Raw genomic sequence first — 20825 nt, forward strand, 5'->3', positions numbered from 1 at the left:
ATTAGTTTACAAAATAAAATTATAATAACCAAGGACTCTAACACAGGACCAATAAGAGAACTCAATGACCTTTAAGGTCTTAAGTTTACAAAGTTATTTAAAAGTGCTTTTAATTCTCTAAAGTTTCCATCTTTACTTTTCTTATTGTTTGCCTAATCTGCTACTATAAGTGAGAATGAAAACTAGCTCACTATACTGCTGGGAAGATTTTTTTCATTGGAAAAGGAAATCCTAGGAATCTAGAGTAGGGGTTGGAAAATTATGGCTCTCAGAAGCCAAAATTACGGCTTCTGTGGTTTGCCTGTTTTTAAGTTTTTATTGGAACACAACCATGCCCACTCATTTACATTTTGTCTATGGCTGGTTTTATGGTAAAACAGCAGCTGAATGGTTCTAACAGAGACCATATGGCCCACAAAGCCTAAAATATTTACTATCTGGACTATGAAGAGAAAAAGTTTGCCAGGCCCCTGGTCTAGAGAGTGGGCATTTCCAACACTCACTAAGAAGAAATTCTGTAACCTCAGCAGTAACTCTGGAAGAAAGGAAGTGGTTGGTGCGTCCTCTGTATTTTCTATCAACTGCTGAAAGCACCTGGCTTGTACTTCTAGGGCTTCTACCACTTTACGGAATCTTTTTTGAGGATACGGGAATGAGGACCTCGGATGGGCTGAAGACTGCTTATGACTCTACGAGAAAATCTTTAAACATCTGAGACACTAGGGAAGAACTCTTTTTTCCCCTAGATCTTCTGACTAAAGCATCTCTTCTTCCCTTCACCTGTGACTTACTAAAACCATTTTGAGTTACCCAAGCAAGAAGAAACTAGTACTTAAAATGTGAGTGACTGTTAGAAAAATAAAGCCCTCGGAAAAATAAACACTAAAACATCTGCTGCAAGACTTACCTCCCATATCCTTTGCAGAATGTAAGATGCAAAGGGAGGCATTCCTGGAGGTCCACCAGCAAACTCCATTAGCATAGTCAACAATTTAAAGAAAGGATTGGCTGCCTATAAGACATGTACATGACTGTGTATTTAGATCTGTTTGAACCCATCATTTCCAGCTGAAAACAAAGAAGTATAACTCTTCTACAGATCACATTTAAGTCTGCTGTATTAGGTTAGAGAGCTCAGTACTCATACATATGAACCTGAACTCTCATAAAGCAGAAGGGTGAGCGCAGGATACAGTGTCAATTGTGTGGGAGCCACATTTAACAGAAAACATCTATTTTTCTGGATGTCAATTTGGGAAAAAATGTATCAAAACTCTTGTTAATGAGACAACCATGTTTATAGAAAAATTTAGATTAAAAGTTTCCTGTAGCAACCTCTGCTCTCTGAGGTATAATTTATATTAATATTTGACATGTATTATCAAAGTAGCTATAATATTTTCATTTTATGAAAATACATACTTATCCACCTAGGCAGAATTCTGGTTAGTCTACTTTCTTCTAAGGTACAATATGATATATGCTTCAAACCAAACAACTTTAAAGCTCAGTATCTAGGTGGAACTCTGATATATTCAACTTATATGTAAATTTAATTGGGAAAATGACATTTGTGACAAGATGTGAAGAGGTAATTCAGTTTATTCAAGTTACATAGTTAAAAATAGGTGGTTGTATTACGAGGGAAGCCTTGATAAATTTTTTCCCAAAAACAATTAGAAAGGTTCATTTGAAAGCACTGTCAGTGCTGATAGCAGCTTGAAAAACATGAATGAACAGATGTCTACATACCTCAGGAGTCAATTTTGCTATTGATGTGAAAAGCATAGATACAATCTAAAACAAAACAAAACAAAAGGGATAATTTCAGAATATTCTTCCACAAATTACCAAAAATCTTTAAGACTGTTTCTCAGCACTTACATGTTCTGCAAGTCGATTATTGTATCGACAAAGGCTGAAAATCAGATTACAAGTTTGTCTTATATTGATGCCATCACGAATATGTTGAAACAAGAAGGGAAATCCCTGTTAAAAGCAAAAGTTGTTCATTTAAGAACTATTTTGTTGTTATTTTTGTGATTATCAAGTGGTCTAATATTGAGACGGTATTACCTTTCCTCCTGTTAATGCCGCCATGTCAGTCTGTGATAATGTCAAATGCCTGAAAGAAAACATTAGTGGAAATAAGTTTTTCTTTCCTCTATACTACTTTATAGCCATTTGCATCATGACACATAACAAAATTGTTGATTCAATTACAAGTGTACCAAGCCACCATCATAAAATTATTTTTGAACTTTCTGCTAGCTAGACTTGCTCACTAGACATCTTTTAGACAATTTTTCAAAATTCCAAGATTGGTACATGCAAGTCCAAATCTACTTTGTTTCCATTTAATTAACTCAAAATGTTGGTGTACTGTAACACGAGGATGGGTCTAATTTAGAGAGCTTTTTTTTGACATGAGAACCTTCAAAACAAAACGAACTTCTAAGAAATAGAGAATTTCACTTTCAAGTTTAAAATTACTGCATATTTAACTTATTATAGAAAATTTCAAACACATACAAAAATAGAATACTGTAAGCATCCCATCACTCAGTTGCAAATTACCACCTTACGGTCGGTCTTGATTCCTCTGTACCTCCTACTTGTTCAAATATGAACTATTTTGAAGCAATTCCAGATACGTTATCACTTAGTCCATAAATTTCAATACATATCCCAAACATAAATTTCAAAAACATAAACAACACTACCAATATTCACACCTAAAATAAATTAACAATTTCTTATTATCATACAAGATCCAGTCAATGTACAATTTCCTCAAGTTTCTAAAAAATATTTTTATAATTTGTTTGAATCAGGATCCAAATGAAGTCCTCTGTTGACACTGGTTGAAATGTCTTTTAAATCTCTTTTAGACAACTGGTTTCCCCTCCGATTTTGTTTTTATCTTGCAATTAATCTGTTGAAGAAAGCAGGTGGTTTGACCTGTAGAATTTCCCACATTTCCATTTTGCTGATTATATCCTTGGTGTGTTGTTTTAACATATTCCTCTGTCCCCGTATTTCCTATAAACTGGTAGTTATTAGATCTAGAGACTTGATCAGATCTAGGTTTGACTTTTTAATCAAGAATACCTTAATAAACGGTAGTGTGAACTTTCATCAGGAGGCACACAATGAAAAGCTGTCCCTCTTTTTGTAATGTTTTCAGCCCATGATGATCATTTCCTAGATCCATTATTGCATTTGGGATGCAAAATATTGATATCTTAATTCCAGCATTACTTGCTCATTTATTAGCTCAAATACCTCTATGACGATGAACATCCCTCTCATTTACCATTTGGTTGCCATGAAGTATAATTCTTGCAGGTAAGATAAATACTTGATATTGTTCCTTTATTAATAAGTTTCCAAAATTGTTACTTGGTTTCTTAATATACTCCAAAAGTTGTCAATAATTTTTAAAATTTTGTTTTTAGGTATCATTATAAACTCATGGATGTAAACATCCATGATGTGTTTTAGTCCACTTGCAGTTGTTATTACTATTATTGATGCTCAAGTTGTCCAATCTGTAACCAGTAGAAACCTCCTTAAGTTGACTCTTGAGACCTTTTAACATGACCTCAGTAGTCTCTGATAGCCTCCTTGCTTTCCAAAATGACAAAATGTTCGAGGCTTCCCATTCATTTCTTGCCCAAAACCTGGAATTGGCCATTTTCTCAAGGAACCTTGATTTTTTTCAGTGGGAAATATTATCTAGATGCCAGGGTCACTCACTGGTTCTTGGGTTGGACAGGATTTCTAGGCCTTTTCAGAAAATGGAGATACATAATACATTTTTTGTTTGCTTAAGACAAAATATACCATGAACTCTACTGATATTCCCAAATTCAAATTTAGTTTTGAAGAAGTTATGTCATCCTACAATTTTATATTTGTATTTCTCTTTTCTTTTTCTGAAAATCTTGGTTTCTAATGACATTAACAATTATCTATTTGTTTTATTCTATAATACAGTTTCAGAATAGTAATTCTAATTATACTACTACTCACAATATAATTAGTAAAACACTTGAGGATAATTTTACAATTCTTTTTGTCCTTCAGGTACATCCCACTAAAAATTACAGTTAAATCAATGTGTTCTAAAGTCACTTTAATTCCTCTCCAGTGGCTATGTCACCAACTCAATATACAGTTAAGCTCATTTATTTCAGTCTGCTTTTGATTTTTAGGGATTGCATTTTATTAATTTATTTATAATTATAGAAAACATTTACATGATTCCAAAGATAAATCTAAAAAACAAAACAGTGTACTATATTCAAAAAAGTCAAACCTTCATTCCTGTCCCCTCCAGCCTGTTTTCCCCTCCCCCAACCACTGGAAATTTAAAATTTATTTTTAAAAATTTAGTCTTCAATTAGAAAAATAGTCAGTTCTTGTTACTTGTAGTACTTACGTTCTATAAAGAGCTGCGAACACTGAATTAGTGAACACTGAATCACTGCTCATAGGGAAAACATACACTTAGGTTCCTGTGAACCTCTGGTCATAACATTTTCATCAATAGATCAATATGTTACCTTGTATAATGTGTGTTTCTGTTTAAAGACACCTGATTTAATGTTGACTCATTAGCACTGAATACAGAGCAAACAGCACTGTAACTCAAACCTGAATGAAGCTTATCTAATGTGTACTTTCTCCTTAAGGCATATTATGGCCTTCTTGAGCTTAGGAACACACTAGACAGCACTTGGCACTATGCTTGGGACCATTTTTAAACAGCCAAATCACCAACAAAAAGCATAAATGTGAGAAATGTGGCACATATTGCAAACAAAAATTTGTTTACAATTTGAGCACCGAAACAAGAAGGCAGAGTGTCACCATGTTTGACCTCAGCTGGAGAAGTGTGTGTCAGGTCAACTCCAATTTTTTGCCACTCTGTACATTCTGAAATCCACAAATCACTGTAAACGCTTCACAAGTACTGATTTGGGGATTACAAATAAATTTAAGTAGGAGAATTCACAAAGTGGAGATCCATGAATAATGTGGCTTGGTTGCACACGTGCACACACACACACACACACACACACACTCTCTTCTCTCTCTCTCACTCACTTTGTGTCTCACAGCCTCCCCTTCTTAAAAAGTAGCATACTATAGGGAATTCCCTGGTGGTCCAGTGGTTAGGACTCAGTGATCCCGTAAGCCATGCTGTGTGGCCAAAAGAAAAAAAAAAAGTAGCATACTATATATACTTTTGTCCACCTTGTTTTTTTTTCACCTCAGTGTTATGTATCTTAAAGAACTCTCCATGGTGGTACACATACAGTCCATACTGCCTGTTTTTTTTTCTGCTATAGAGTCCTCTATCAAGTGGATGCTGTTCCTTCAACTTGTACCATCTTTGTGGACATTTTCAGTCTTTTGCTGTTTATAAACACTGCTTCAATAAACAGCACTGCACATACATCTTTTGGTGTTTTGGGAACAGAATCCCAGAAGTGGGGTTGCTAGGTCAAAGGATGAATGCACATATAATTTTGCTAGATATTTTACTGTAAATTTCTTCAATGTATATTTCTAACATGACTCAGGCAAAGTAAGAGTTTGGTACAAAGGATCGAAATACTTATGCTACAAGAGTTGATGGAAAGTGTTGTTATTATTTAAAAGGAATTAAGTAACAAAAACTACTGAGTTAATAATGGTAAAACAATTATGTAAAAAGAATAAAATCAAACATGCTTTAAGCATTTTGAATGTTGAAACATTTCACCTTTCGGAGCGAGACTGTTCAACCAAAAGAGCAACTAAAGCTATCATTTTTTCAAGAGCAGCTGGCCTGTATTTTTCTTCTGCCAGAGAGAGTATATCTTCTTCTTCCTCCTCTTCTTCCCCTTCTTCCTCTGACAACACTTCAACTTGAGGCTAGAACATAACACAATTCATTTTTAATATATTATTTTCTAACATTATGTTGAGAGAAAAGAGCTTGATTGTCTCACAAAACAATGCAGGGTAGACAGTGGCATGTATCATGGAAGCATGTATCAGGAGCATGTATCAGGAGCATGTATCAGGAGCATGTATCATGAAAAATAACCACTCAAAGGCCTAACCTTATTTAAAAGTCTAAACCACATTCAGGACAATTCTAGATTTAATAGGCAGAACTGTAAAGAACAATAATTCCCAATACTGTATTTACCTTACCTAAAGATATAAATTCTTTAATAATAAATTTTTTTTCTTATAGGCAAGCTCTTTGGAAGATAAATCAGGAACAAAATTTATATGAGTATGATAAAATGGTATTTCATATTTAATAAAAATACCAGTTACACAAATTAAGGAATCCATATTTGCAGTTTTCAGATAATCCAAACAGTAGGTATTTCAAAGAGATACTCATTTGGGGTTCGAAATGCAACACTGAAAAGATTTTATGATCTAACAAAGCAAAAGAAAAGCAGTCTAAATAAGTAGCCATCTAGGTTGAAATTAGATAATAACAGTACGTATTTGGAGAACCATTACAGCACAGTGGCTAACAGTTTCATTCAGGAGTCTAACCAAGGATCAAAGCCTAACTCACTGTGATCTAAAACAAGTTAACTTCTTTATGCCTCAAGTTCCCCATCTGTAAAATGGAGATAACAACAGTACTTACCTCTTAGGGTTACAACAAGGATTAAATAAGATAGAGCAAATAGAGCATTCAATCCAATGTGGTCATTACAGACAACACAAAATTGATGTAATAGTTTTAATATTATGAATTGAATTTTTGGAAGACTGACAGACTTAATATAGCAAAGGGCTTTAAAAATATGGCCAGCAAAAATGTTCACCAAAACACAAAATGCTACTGTAAGACCCTAAAGCAGGTGATGGCCATTTTGCCTAAATTTATTTGCTTTGATCCAGGGCCATACCAGTGAAATTTATCACTTGACTGTTTCTTCTCTTGCTATATCCATTAAAAATATCAACCAAACTTAGACCCTTAAAATCATTTAATATCAGGGCTGGAAGGGACTTCAAAAGAATCCAGTATCTTTCTATGATGCAAACTTGAAAACATGGCCTCTAAATCCCTGATATGAGACAGAATTGTACTTACATTTTCAGGCCCTTTAGTTCCCATGTAAAAATGTACCATTGTAGATATGGCTTGCAGTGAAAGCAAAAACTGGCTCTAAAAATAAAAATATTGATTTAAAAATATAAAATAAAAACAATTAAGTTTTAAATACTGAAAATAAGTACATAATACCAGAAATAAACAAGATATAGCCTCACCTCTTCTTCACCCATTTTGGCAAATTCGTAAAGGAAGGCAAAATATTCTGTAAGATGTTTACTGTGAGGCTTTACACCATGTTCCATGATTAATAACAGAGTTCTCACAAATCGAGTGACACATGAACGACCACCTATATCTTCTACTGAAGCATCCATATCATCAGACCTGAAAACACAATTTTATACATCTTAGAAAAAGTATGAAGTCTGGGGATAGATATTTTGGGAGGAGAAATATTTTAAAAACCTGAATTTATCTCTTTCATCTTTGCAATAATGAATACCAATTACAATAATACAAAAAGTTGGATTCCAGTTATCATGTCTCGCTGAAATCAAAACAAAAAGACTAAGTCAAAGTTACTTGTAGAGGATTTTGAAAATGCAATTAAATAAAAATAAAACAAAAGTATTCCTTCTTGATTTATATTATTACAGATTATTTTTAAATAGGAGAACCTAAATATTTCAGTGTGGATATTTAAAAATACTTTGTAGGCAGATCATCAAAAAACTTAAAATGTTCAGGGACTTCCCTGGTGGTCTGGTGGCTAAGACTCCGTGTTCCCAGTGCAGGGGGCCCGGGTTCGATCCCTGGTCAGGGAACTAGATCTCACATGCATGCTGCAATTAAGAGTTCGCATGCTGCAATGAAACTAAGACCCGGCACAGCCAAATAAATAAATAAATATATTAAATAAATAAATAAATAAATAAATAAAAAAGTTCAGTTCAAAAGGTATACTTCTTACCCATCTTCCATTCCTGGCTGTAGATAGAGATGAGCATGCACAGGTCTAAGTCTCTGAATCACATGGATACACAAACGCTGAAACATCTATAGATGAAAAGATAGGACAACCTAAGAGTCAACTCACATCAGGTAACAAAGACAATGAAAAATGAACACGATTAAAAATTCTGCTACCCTGGGCTTCCCGGGTGGCGCAGTGGTTGAGAGTCCGCCTGCCGATGCAGGGGACACGGGTTCGTGCCCCGGTCCGGGAAGATCCCACACGCTGCGGAGCGGCTGGGCCCGTGAGCCATGGCCGCTGAGCCTGCGCGTCCGGAGCCTGTGCTCCGCAACGGGAGAGGCCCGCGTACCGAAAAAAAAAAAAATTCTGCTACCCATTTATATTTTGCCCACAGATTATTTTTTGACATTCTAAAGCTTTCCTGGAGTCTCAACTACAGACTGAAGATAAAAGGTAGAGTTAGCTTGAAAAACAATTTTATAAGGGAAAAAGCAAAAACAAACTATAGGTTTCAGTAATAGAGATTACCAAATACAAAGCTTCATGAAACCTCCTTTACTAGTGGAGATACAGAGGAAAGAAAACTTGGCATCCATCTCTTTCAGAAGAGTGGAGTGGGGCAGGACAGCTGCTTATTAGAATTTCAATGACTAGGAGAAGGAAATGCAATTTAAGTTTATCCAAAAAATATGGATTAAGATATACAAATGGCCAATAAGCACACGAAAAGATGTTTACTGTCATTAATTATTAAGCAAATGCAAACCAAAACTACAATGAGATACTACTTCACACCCATTAGAATGGCTAAAATTAAGAAAACAATAAACAAATGTTGAAGAAGATGTAGCAAAAACTGGAACCTTCACAGATTGCTGGTGGGAATGTAAACTGGTGCAGACATCATGAAAAAAAGTTTGGTAGTCCCTAAGAATGTTAGTTACAACCCAGCAGTTCACTCCTCTGTATATATCCAAAAGAACTGAAAACACATGTCCACACAAATATCTGTACACATATGTTCATAGCAGTGTTATTCAAAACAGCAAAGAAGTGGAAACATCACTAATGTTCATCAACTGCTGAATAGATAAACAAAATTTGGTATATAAAATATTACTTGGCAGTAAGAAGAAATAAAGTACAGATATAAGTCACAACATGGGTAAACCTTGAAAACATTGTTAAATAAAAAAAGCCAGTCACAAAAGACCACATACTGTGTGATTCTATTCAAATGAAATGGTGAGAATAGGCAAACCCACAGAGGCAGAAAGTATATTAATGGTGGCCAGGGGCTGAAGAGAATGGACAGGATAAAATGGAAGCGATTGCTCATAAGTATGGGATTTCTTTTGGGGGTGTTATAAAATTAGGTAGATGATGGTCACATATTTGGGAATATACTAAAAACCACTTAATTTTACATTTTGAAAAGTTTTGCTAAATTTTATGATATAAGAATTGTATCTCAATTATAACTGAAAGCATATTTCAGATTAAATTTTTGGTTTTGTGTCATAAATGCATATGTATTTTTCTTCCTTGTTAATTTTTCCAATGATTTATGAAAAACAAATTGATTCATGTGACAGTTGAGAATCTGTCACAGAAATAAGTTATACACTATTCATTTAACTTTCAAGGCCATTACAGTACCCTACCATGGTTAGAATACCTAAGGATCTGAAAAAGAATCAGTACAACTCATACATCAAAGTAGGATCTGAGAAAATAGGCAGTTACAACTATCTTCCTATAACCAGGAAATGTGAATGATTTTAATCACTTGACTGGAAATGATAGCTGATTTGCCAAAAGAAGGTGGTGAAAATAAGAGCAAAATGACTTTTGTGATAAGAGGTCGATCTTTTCAAATTACTTCCAATGCTGGGTTAAAATATATTCACAGGCAAATTCAGAACAATTAACTTGAAAGCCACTTCTTTTCCAAATAAATTTTTTCTTACCTGTCTCACAATTTGATTAGGGCACTTAATTAGTATCTGCATTGGCCACCAATCATCATCAGCCATGCGGTCCAAAAACCACTGTAAGTAAATAGTGTGATTTTAACATTCAATCAATACTTGTCAATTGGGATAAAAATCACACAAAGATTTTAATTCTAGTTGACATCTGAATTCTTTTAAATTCTTACCAAAAAAGATTCTTCAATTGGCAGAAAGTGTAAAATCTAAAATGACTAAAGTCATAATCAAGGTCATCTCAATACAGAATTCCATGGATGCCATTTACATTATAGTGTAGAACCTACATGATGACAACCTGCAGTTCTTAATAAAGTCAAATACTATTTTCCTCTTAGACTTCATAAATGTCACACTGCAGAATTTTTTGTTCCTATTAATAATATACGATCTGAGTATGATAAACTTTGTTTAAAACCAATTTATGTTCTGTTGATAACAAAAAACACTCTTTAGGCTAAGACAATTTCCCATTAATTTCAAGATATCTCTTAATCACATATTTAACTCCTCTATTGAACTGTACTGCCTATTTATGCACACACATAATTACTGACAACTGTAGAGAATTTTAACTCCTTGATAGAGTTCCAGAGGCAAATCCTTAGTGAAAAAACTGAAGTCGCAACTTTATTAAAAAAAACAACAAAAACAAAAAAAATTTATGACTTAATCAAGCTTCTGCATCTACTGAACAGTTTTTTTTGTTTGTTTGTTTTTACTGAATAGTTTTTGAAAAATCATGAAGGGGGAAGGGAATAGAGGAATATGTTAAATAACACCCAAAGGATGCACTAGATCAAAGCCAGCATGTGGAAAATCCTGCAGAACAAATGAGAATGTGGTACAGAGGGAAAAAAAAAAAGAAGGTAACTACAGTTGCTCCTTGGTATGGAGCCCCAGCATACACGAAAATCTGCAGATACTCAGGTCCCATAGCTGACCTTCTGTATCTTAGGTTCCTCCGCATCCTCGGATTTAACCAACCACAGATTGTACGGTACTGTACGTACTTACTGAAAAAATCTGTGTATGAGTGGATCCACACAGTTCAAACCCGTGTTGTCTACGGGTCAACTGTATTATAGATGAAAAGAGATTTACAAGACAAAAGCAAAATGTGGACCTTGTTTCAATACTAATTCAAACAAACCGACTGAAAACAATTAAAAAAAATAATCTTTCTAAAAACCTTCTACATATGAAAAAATCTTCAACTAACTTCATCTATTGTACGCTATGCTGCTGTCTCCCACTTCTGGGAATTTATAAGACCTGCATTCCTAGAAAGGTACACACCACTCCGGGAGATCATCACAAATGATAAACGATAGTAAGATGGCAATATGGCTAAGTGTTTATTACCTGTGTGCATACTATCCTTAGGGATGTATGTTTCTTTTATAATGTAATATGGGAAAAGATAAAATAGGACATAAACTGATCTACTGGGATATATGCAATTTTTCTCAGAGGGGGAAGGGAGATATGCATTTTTCAGTATTTTCTAGTAGCATACAAAAGTAGTTAAGAAATATCTGGTACAGTTCTGAATTTTCTATACTTTTTCCTTCCAATACATGGTGGGGGGGAACCCAAGGATTTTTAAGTAACTTAAAAATCAATTATTTAATCAATGTAATGAATTTGATACATTAATTATAAATTTCTCTTGGCAATCAAGTAATTTTAGGAACAACTTACACTGGCTCCCTATGATTTATGATAGATAAAACAATTTTGTTATATCATCTAAGTTAAGAATAAAAGAAAACAAGAAAGTGAATCTTAAGCTATGCATTGTTTGTTGAATCATTCACCTCACCTCACAAGCTGCTTGGCTATTATTAAATTGTTTGGTCAACAGTTCAATCCACTGAAGCATTGTGGGCTAAAAAAGAAAAAGAAGTTACTGAAGGTATTAGGTGATATCTGGGGCTTCCCTGGTGGTGCAGTGGTTAAGAATCCACCTGTCAATGCAGGGGACACGGGTTCAGGCCCTGGTCCGGGAAGATCCCACATGCCGCAGAGCAACTAAGCCCATGTGCTCCAGCTACTGAGCCTGTGCTCTAGAGCCCACGAGCCACAACTACTGAAGCCCGTGCTCCACAACAAGAGAAGCCACCACAATGAGAAGGCTGCGCACCGCAATGAAGAATAGCCCCTGCTCACTGCGACTACAGAAAGCCCACGTAGTAACGAAGACCCAACGCAGCCAAAAAAAAAAAAAAAAAAGATATGATAAATGACATGAATGGCACAAAAGTTTATGAAATAGAACACATACCTTTTCTTTTGAATGAATAAATGTCTCTAGGACAAAGGAAGTGCTTAACTGCAAGAAAAGATAAAATTAAGCAAAAAAGATTTAATTATTTTAAAGTCACCAATTTTGAAGAAATTACCTAAGTCTATACATATATTACCTTTGCTGTCATTAAGGACACAGCTTTAGGATCTGGTAATGTACTGGGAATACAACTACACAACTGCCACATAAACCTAGAATTTGAAAACAATAGGTTAAAATTCTTACAAAATAAGATTTTTTAAAAGTGTTAACAAAAAAATCTTACTAAATCTGCCAAGCTTACCCAAAATATGTATGTTCAAAAATGTTTTTGTCTTGAAGAAACTGCATGTTATCATGCCAAATCCACTGAAGAAAAAAACGTTAACATTAGACATCAGAAAGCATTTGCTTCATAACATTTTACCAATATTTTTATTAGACAAAATAAGACTTGCTCTAGAAGAAACAAAAAGTATACATGCACTTAAATTCATGTTGACTTTTTTCCAGGTAAATGGAATATGGAAGTAGTTACTAAACCTAATCCAATTTATCATTACTTATCTGGTTACCTCAAGCAATCACGTTGTTTCTTTTTTTTTTCAATTTATTTATTAAAATTTTGAAAGTAAGAACTCTGAAATCCCATCTGTCTGAAGAGCAAATATGTAATGAATAAAATTATGTTAACATTGATAACATACATGAAAACTATGGTAGGCTGATATTCTGGTAACAACAGGTTATGAAAGACAGGTTTATGTTTAAAAACTGGCAAAATAGGGCTTCCCTGGTGGCGCAGTGGTTGAGAGTCCGCCTGCCGATGAAGGGGACACGGGTTCGTGCCCCGGTCCAGGATGATCCCACATGCCGCGGAGCGGCTGGGCCCGTGAGCCATGGCTGCTGAGCCTACATGTCCAGAGCCTGTGCTCCGCTACGGGAGAGGCCACAACAGTGAGAGGCCCACGTACCGCAAAAAAAAAAAAAAAAACTGGCAAAATAAGGGACTTCCCTGGTGGCACAGTGGTTAAGAATCTGCCTACCAATGCAGAGGACACAGGTTCATGCCCTGGTCTGGGAAGATCCCACATGCCAGAGAGCAACTAAGCCCGTGCACCATAACTACTGAGCCTGTGCTCTAGAGCCTGTGAGCCACAACTACTGAAGCGCACGTGCCTAGAGCCCGTATTCCGCGATGAGGAGCCACCACAATGAGAAGCCTGCACACCGCAATGAAAAGTAGCCCGCACTCGCTGCAACTAGAGAAAGCCTGCGTGCAGCAATGAAGACCCAATGCGGCCAAAGATAAATAAAAAATTTTTTAAAAAAGAAAACAATGTGAAAAAGAAATTCATGTTTACTTACAGATCCTGTATTTATTGAAAAAAAAAAAACCCAAAACCATGTGTAAGTGGACCCTCACAGTTCAAGCCTGTGTTGTTCAAATGCCAACTGTACATCATTAAGGTTTTATGTAAAATTTCATTTTATTTCACATGTGGGTGGCTATCTTTAAATACTGTTGGGTCCTCATCTACAACATGGTGTACAACTGAATACCCTGGGGACACAAAGTCTTGCACATAATGATGATTATAATCTATTTTATTTTGCTATTATGATAGCAGTTGAAATAAATCTTTGTATAAATAGGTGAGTTTAATAGCTTGGCATCTAGTGACGCATCTAATTCTGCTGGTAAACCTAATTTAGAGGGTTTGGAAGAAGATAATATTCTTGGCTCTTTATCAGTAAATTACAGGTAGGCAAGATACCATTAAAAGTGTTTGGGGGGCTTCCCTGGTGGCGCAGTGGTTGGGAGTCTGCCTGCCAATGCAGGGGACACGGGTTCGTGCCCCGGTCCGGGAAGATCCCACAGGCCGCGGAGCGGCTGGGCCCGTGAGCCATGGCCGCTAAGCCTGCGCATCCGGAGCCTGTGCTCTGCAACGGGAGAGGCCATGGCCGTGAGAGGCCCACGTACCGCAAAAAAAAAAAAAAAAAAAAGTGTTTGGGGAACAAAATCCACTCAGTTTTAAGACTTGACCACAATAGTGCAAATATCAATCAGTCAGAGAGTAAAAGTTTAATTGTCTACATGGAAGAGTACACTTGTATCAGGTATACCTTTCTGGAGATTTTTTTTTTTACTTTTGGCCGTGTCAGTTTACAACAATGACACAACATACATTGAGTGTGCACACTTTTTATAAATCCCTAACATTATCACGTAACTACATTATGAAACGAAGAGAGCTCATTACTACAAATGAGACACATATTAAAATATATATAATACATATTTTAAATGCATTTAAAATACACTGTACGCTTGTGTATAATATGAAGCGTAAGAAAAGGAACATTCACAGTCCTACCACCCAATCCAAGAATATCACCAACCATACAAGTTAATTGTGAGCTTGAGCTTATTCCATCAACCATTTTTACCTTTCTTATTTTTCTTCAGTGTTACTAATAATTGTTTTCCACTCCCTTTAATCTCTTTCAGTTTACATTCACCTGTTGTATGTCAGTATTACCGAGACTATTTGTGAAGAGGGTTAAGGTCTACCTCGGATTACAGATACTAATGATGCTGTTTATATAGCCTGCTTTTATATTCTAGAACTAATACTTGCATAAATACTTAACATGCTTTTAAATTGTTACTAAAGTTAAATTAACTCATACCTCTAGTAATTCAGATGAAACATCAAATTTGTATTCTTTGCCATTTTCTTCCTCTGGTTCCATGCGTTTGTAAAACAGCATATAAGCACTGTGTGTCTTTTAAGAGGGGAAAAAAAGTATATTTTCATTTTGACATAGTATAACTATAAAAGTAGATAACATGGAAGTCAGAAAACAATGTACAATTATACATGAAAGAAATGGTTACCTTTTCGAAGGAGAAATCCATAAATTTATCTGTAACAGAATCATAGGTCTTGGTCTGTTTAAAAAAATGAAAGTTTTCCTTCTTTAAGAAATGGGTACACTCAGCTATATTTATATATAAAATACTTCATAAATAGCTATTTTATACTTCATAGCAACTTTGTAAATAGTTCTCAAATAGCATTATATTCAGAAAAATCTTTAATAGAAGTTTTTGGATAGGAGTAGTACTTTAAAAAAAAGATTCAAAACATTTTTAAGGTACTTTACCATCAATAATATAAAGCTTAATAAAATGGACTTGCAATCTGAAAAACTACTTTTTAAATAAATCTTTATTGGAATATAATTGCTTCACAATACCTTGTTAGTTTCTGTTGCACAACAAAGTGTATCAGCCATATGCATACAGACAACCCCATATCCCCGCCCTCATATCCCCTCCCTCTTGAGCCTCCCTCTCATCCTCCCTATCCCACCCCTCTAGGTCATCACAAAGCACCAAGCTGATCTCCCTGTGCTATGCTGCTGCTTCCCACCAGCCAACTATTTCACATTCAGTAGTGTATATATGTTGATGCTACTCTCACTTTGCCCCAGCTTCGCCCTCCCACCCCATGTCATCAAGTCCGTTCTCTATGCCTACCCCTTTATTCCTGCCCTGCAACTAGGTTCATCAGTATCATTTTCTTTTTTTGATTCCATATATGTGCGTTAGCCTACAGTATTTGTTTTTCTCTTTCTGACTTACTTCATTCTGTATGTCAGAGTCTAGGTCCATCCACCTCACTACAAATAACTGAATTTCATTTTTTTTATAGCTGAGTAATATTCCATTGTATATATGTGCCACATCTTCTTTATCCATTCATCTGTCAATGGACATTTAGGTTGGTTCCATGTCCTGGCTATTGTAAATAGTGCTGCAATGAACGCTGTGATGCATGTCTTTTTTTTTTTTTTTGCAGTACGCGGGCCTCTCACTGCTGTGGCCTCTCCCGTTGCGGAGCACAGGCTCCGGATGTGCAGGCTCAGCGGCCATGGTTCACAGGCCCAGCCACTCCGCGGCATGTGGGATCCTCCCGGACCGGGGCACGAACCCGTGTCCCCTGCATCGGCAGGTGGACTCTCAACCACTGCGCCACCAGGGAAGCCCTGGTGCATGTCTCTTTTTGAATTATGGTTTTCTCAGGGTATATGCCCAGTAGTGGGATTGCTGGGTCATATGGCAGTTCTATTTTTAGTTTTTTAAGGAACCTCCATACTGTTTTCTATAGTGGCTGTATCAATTTACATTCCCACCAGCAGTGTAGGAGGGTTTCCCTTTTCACCACACCCTTTCCAGCATTTATTGTTTCTAGCTTTTTTGATAATGGCCATTCTGACCGGCATGAGGTGATACCTCACTGTAGTTTTGATTTGCATTTCTCTAATAATTAGTGATGTTGAGCATCTTTTCATGTGCCTCTTGGCTGTCTCTAAGTCTTCCTTGGTGAAATGTCTATTTAGGTCTTCCGCCCATTTTCTAACTGGATTGTTTGGTTTTTTTTTGATATTGAACTCCATGAGCTGTTTTTATATTTTGGAGATGAATCCTCTGTCTGTTGTTTCATTTGCAAATATTTTCTCCCATTCTGAGGGTTGTCTTATTGTCTTCTTTATGGTTTCCTTTGCTGTGCAAAAGCTTTTAAGTTTAATTAAGTCCCATTTGTTTATTTTTGTTTTTATTTCTGTTACTCTAGGAGGTGGGTCAAGAAAGATCTTGCTGTGGTTTATGTCAAAGAGTGTTTTTCCTACGTTTTCCTCTAAAAGTTTTATAGTGTCTGGTCTTACATATAAGTCTTTAATGCATTTGGAGTTTATTTTTGTGTATGGTGTTAGGTAGTGTTCTAATTTCATTCTTTTACATGTAGCTGTCCAGTTTTCTCAGCATCACTCACTGAAGAGGCTGTCTTTTCTCCATTGTATGTTCCTGCCTCCTTTGTTGTAAATTAGGTGCCCATATGTGCCTGGGTTTACCTCTGGGCATTCTATCCTGTACCATTGATCTATATTTCTGTCTTTGTGCCAGTACCATACTGTCTTGATTACTGTACCTTTTGGTATAGTTTGAAGTCGGGGAGCCTGATTCCTCCAGCTCCATTTTTCTTTCTCAAGATTGCTTTGGCTATTCGGGGTCTTTTGTGTTTCCATATGAATTGTAAGATTTTTTGTTCTAATTCTGTGAAGAATGCCATTGGTAGTTTGATAGGGATTGCACTGAATCTGTAGATTGCTTTGGGTAGTATAGTCATTTTCACAATATTGATTCTTCCAATCCAAGAACATGGTATATCTCTCCATCTGTTTGTGTCATCTTTGATTTCTTTCATCAGTGTCTTACAGTTTTCTGAGTACAGGTCTTTTACCTCCATAGGTAGGTTTATTCCTAGGGATTTTTATTCTTTTTGTTGCAATGGTGAATGGGATTTTTTCCTTAATTTCTCTTCAAATATATAAAACTTAATAAAGTGGGCATGCAATCTGAAAAACTACCTTTTAAAAGAAGAGTTTTGCACTGTTTACTTGTTTATCTTTTCTTTCTTTTTTTCTGAGGAAATATTCTAGGAATAACATCTAGAGATGCAATAGATTTAGTTATGGCTTCAATGGTAACTCATTATTTCCTTCCTTCTTCTACTCATTTTCCAAGTGTTAGGAATTTGTCTAATTTTCCTTTTCTATTCAGAATAGTACATAAGAGCATCAAAGAGCAGTTAAGAAAGTCTTTTCATTAAAATCCAGAATGTGACCAGTTATTTCACAATAAACATGGCTATTAAAGGGAAATATAACTTTATCTGAGCTTCTTTATGAAATAGAAATTACTTTTAATACTTGTGAGAATCAACAGGTGATTTTTAAAGTTTTCAGAAAATTGGTACTAGGGTAAACTGCATATGAAGAAGTGAAATTATTATAGCACTACTCCAACCTAATTGTCTTTTCTTATATCTTAACTGACAATTACAAAACAGATAATCTTTTTCTATCCTGTCACCAGTAATAACTAGGTTGTTGCCTCTGTTATTGAAAGCACTAAAGGAACAATCTTTAAAGTTTAGCTTAAGCCAACTTCCTTGTCAAAGATTTCTCATAGTAAGTACTTACTCAATAAAGTAATTATTCAATAAAGAGTAATTTCTTTCTGTTCTAATCCCAAAGCATTTAAGTAAACAACTTATTTAATCATGATGTCTTGTGGAAATGTAATTCAATTCCTATACTATTATTTTTCAATTGTAAGTCTTAACCCTTCTTAATCAGACCCTCTTAATCAGTTGAAGAAATAGTAATTTAAAATATATTTTCAAAAAAAAATATTTTCCAGTGTCTGGTATATGCTCCAAACATACTAAACTATACTAAACCAAAAAAAAAAAAATACATTTTAGATTTAATTATAGGAATTAGGAGAAAGTTACATGACTCTGCTATTGGATTTTATGATACTGCAAAGCACTTAGAAAGTCATGAACCATTTATAACTTTTGAATAAAACTTACCGTCATCTCTCCACCAAAACATTCAGAAGCAAGTTGAGCAGAATCAAAAGGTTTTACCTCAGCATCATTAAAAAGATACCTAAAGCAGAGCATATAGTATTGATCAAGTATATATGTAATATATCTGTATTGTGCCTCTTTTTAAAATATTTAGATTACATTCTAATATATTACAAATATTGATCAAACTTATTAATATGTGGTAAATTCTAACTAAGCTCTTGTTTCGACAATTCTAATCCACTAGAAATTGGGAATATAATTTCACAACATAGTCATAACCACCTTAAAATCTGATAGATCTATTCATAACCTCAGAGTAACAAAAGAGTTCATAAAAGCAAGGAATAAAAAGTTTGCATAACTTTCTAACATGTAAAGCTATCGGACAGAAAACATTAAGAGTTTGGAAAACTTACAACGATAAAGATGCCATTTCAAAATTTATATTCAAATGGACAAAAAAAAGTAAAGATACCATGGATATGATGGTTTAAAGAGTGAGAAATATTTCAACGAAACTGTTCTATTAAGTGCAGATCAATTTACCAATGTACACTTTGTTCACAGCAATATCCCCAATATTTAGAACAATGTCTAGCACATCAATAGTCTCTACACGTGAGACTTTATTCAACAACATCCGAGGACCAAAAACCAGCTATTAAGGACTGATTGAATGACTTCCAGCCATTAACTTGACGAAAGATGATAAAAAGAATGTGTGTCAGAAGGGAAAGGTAAGGTGAAGAAAATTGAGTATGCAGGTTATTTTCTAACTGGAATACATAAGGACTTTGTGGCCACCCTATAAAAGGCATTCAGTTAACAGTTCTGGAATAAGTGAACACAGGTAGGTAAGATTTGGAAGGTGCAATATTGTCTGTGAATCTAAAGTTGTGTGCAAAACTTTGAGTGTGTTCATTTTTCTTAGGCGAGAATTTATCAAATTCTCAAAAGAGTCTGGAGATGTATAAAGTTTAAGGATGGATTCATATTGTCTTTTGAAAGCTTTCATTTAAACATTTTATGTGCCCCCTTTCCCAACTATAAAGTTTTTAGAAAACTAAAATCCGAAAACGTATCTCAAGAAGAAAACTATCATAAGCTTATATTTTAAAAACAGAAGAAAAAAGATTTTTTTAAATCCCAAGAATAAAATATTTAAAACTCACCATTTATTGTTTTTATAAGCATGTGGATTGACTATATCTCTAATGAAGCTGTAATAGTGTCCACCATCTGCTGTTCCTGTGTGAACAGTCACTCCTATCAAGTCATACTCATAGCTCTCTGTGTCTTTTGAATGATCACTGACTTCCTTAAAACCTGGAATGATTTACATAAAATAATGGCAATAATTTTGAAAACTGCACACAGTGACATCTTAGAATCACTTTATATACTAAACTTTATGCACAGAAATAGGCACAGATACTTTATTCAAATAGGTACAAAACAATCCTATATGCTAGTCATTCACCATTCATAGCCTACAATTTTAAGGAACATTTATACAAATCACTGGAAAAACAACCATGTGTCAGTGCGTAACTAGGGACAATCTCCATGTAATATGTAAATGTAAAATATATTCTTTTTGCTCAATCTGGCTCTTCCTTTTGAAATAGATAAATCTGAATGAAGCATTTTGTATTACCTTTATTAGGAGCAGGCAAACGCAAGATCTGAAAAGTATTAACATATTTATGCCTGTTAGTCTCATGCTAAGGAAAATGGAGCATTGTACTGGCAGCATGCTTCCAACTGTTTTCCCAGTTAATAGAAAACACTATGTATTAGGAGCTTTATGTAGACAGAAACAAAATAAACAAAACATATACTTCCCACCCACAGAGATTACAATTTGAAAAGTTATTACAAGAGATATTAAGAAAAAACTCCAGAAGATGTATGATTTACGATCTGTATTTCCATCATCACAAAAGGAAAGGTATAATCAGAAGCAAATAAGTGAGAGCAGATTTGGTTAACCTGAGTGCACAGTCTAACCTGAAAATTGAAGCAACAATTAGGTGAA

General features: G+C 35.0%; 1 protein-coding gene across 4 annotated transcripts in view; it reads right to left on the minus strand.

Moving 5' to 3' along the window:
* USP34 (ubiquitin specific peptidase 34) overlaps nucleotides 1-20825 on the minus strand; it is a 232132-nt gene that overhangs the window by 28193 nt on the left and 183114 nt on the right. For all 4 annotated transcript variants that reach the window (XM_082851536.1, XM_082851535.1, XM_082851537.1 and 1 more), the window contains 17 exons: nucleotides 19960-20113; nucleotides 18785-18863; nucleotides 15241-15294; nucleotides 15033-15128; nucleotides 12643-12707; nucleotides 12475-12550; nucleotides 12336-12383; nucleotides 11874-11939; nucleotides 10028-10108; nucleotides 8055-8140; nucleotides 7300-7468; nucleotides 7121-7195; nucleotides 5774-5925; nucleotides 2077-2125; nucleotides 1885-1989; nucleotides 1753-1797; nucleotides 908-1012 (listed from right to left, as the gene is read on the minus strand). In XM_082851536.1, the coding sequence (XP_082707662.1) occupies nucleotides 908-1012; nucleotides 1753-1797; nucleotides 1885-1989; nucleotides 2077-2125; nucleotides 5774-5925; nucleotides 7121-7195; nucleotides 7300-7468; nucleotides 8055-8140; nucleotides 10028-10108; nucleotides 11874-11939; nucleotides 12336-12383; nucleotides 12475-12550; nucleotides 12643-12707; nucleotides 15033-15128; nucleotides 15241-15294; nucleotides 18785-18863; nucleotides 19960-20113 (1505 nt within the window). The remainder of the gene's footprint in view (nucleotides 1-907; nucleotides 1013-1752; nucleotides 1798-1884; nucleotides 1990-2076; nucleotides 2126-5773; nucleotides 5926-7120; nucleotides 7196-7299; nucleotides 7469-8054; nucleotides 8141-10027; nucleotides 10109-11873; nucleotides 11940-12335; nucleotides 12384-12474; nucleotides 12551-12642; nucleotides 12708-15032; nucleotides 15129-15240; nucleotides 15295-18784; nucleotides 18864-19959; nucleotides 20114-20825) is intronic.

This window comes from Leucopleurus acutus (genome assembly GCF_964270905.1).
Source record: "Leucopleurus acutus genome assembly, chromosome: 12".
Taxonomy (NCBI): domain Eukaryota; kingdom Metazoa; phylum Chordata; class Mammalia; order Artiodactyla; family Delphinidae; genus Leucopleurus; species Leucopleurus acutus.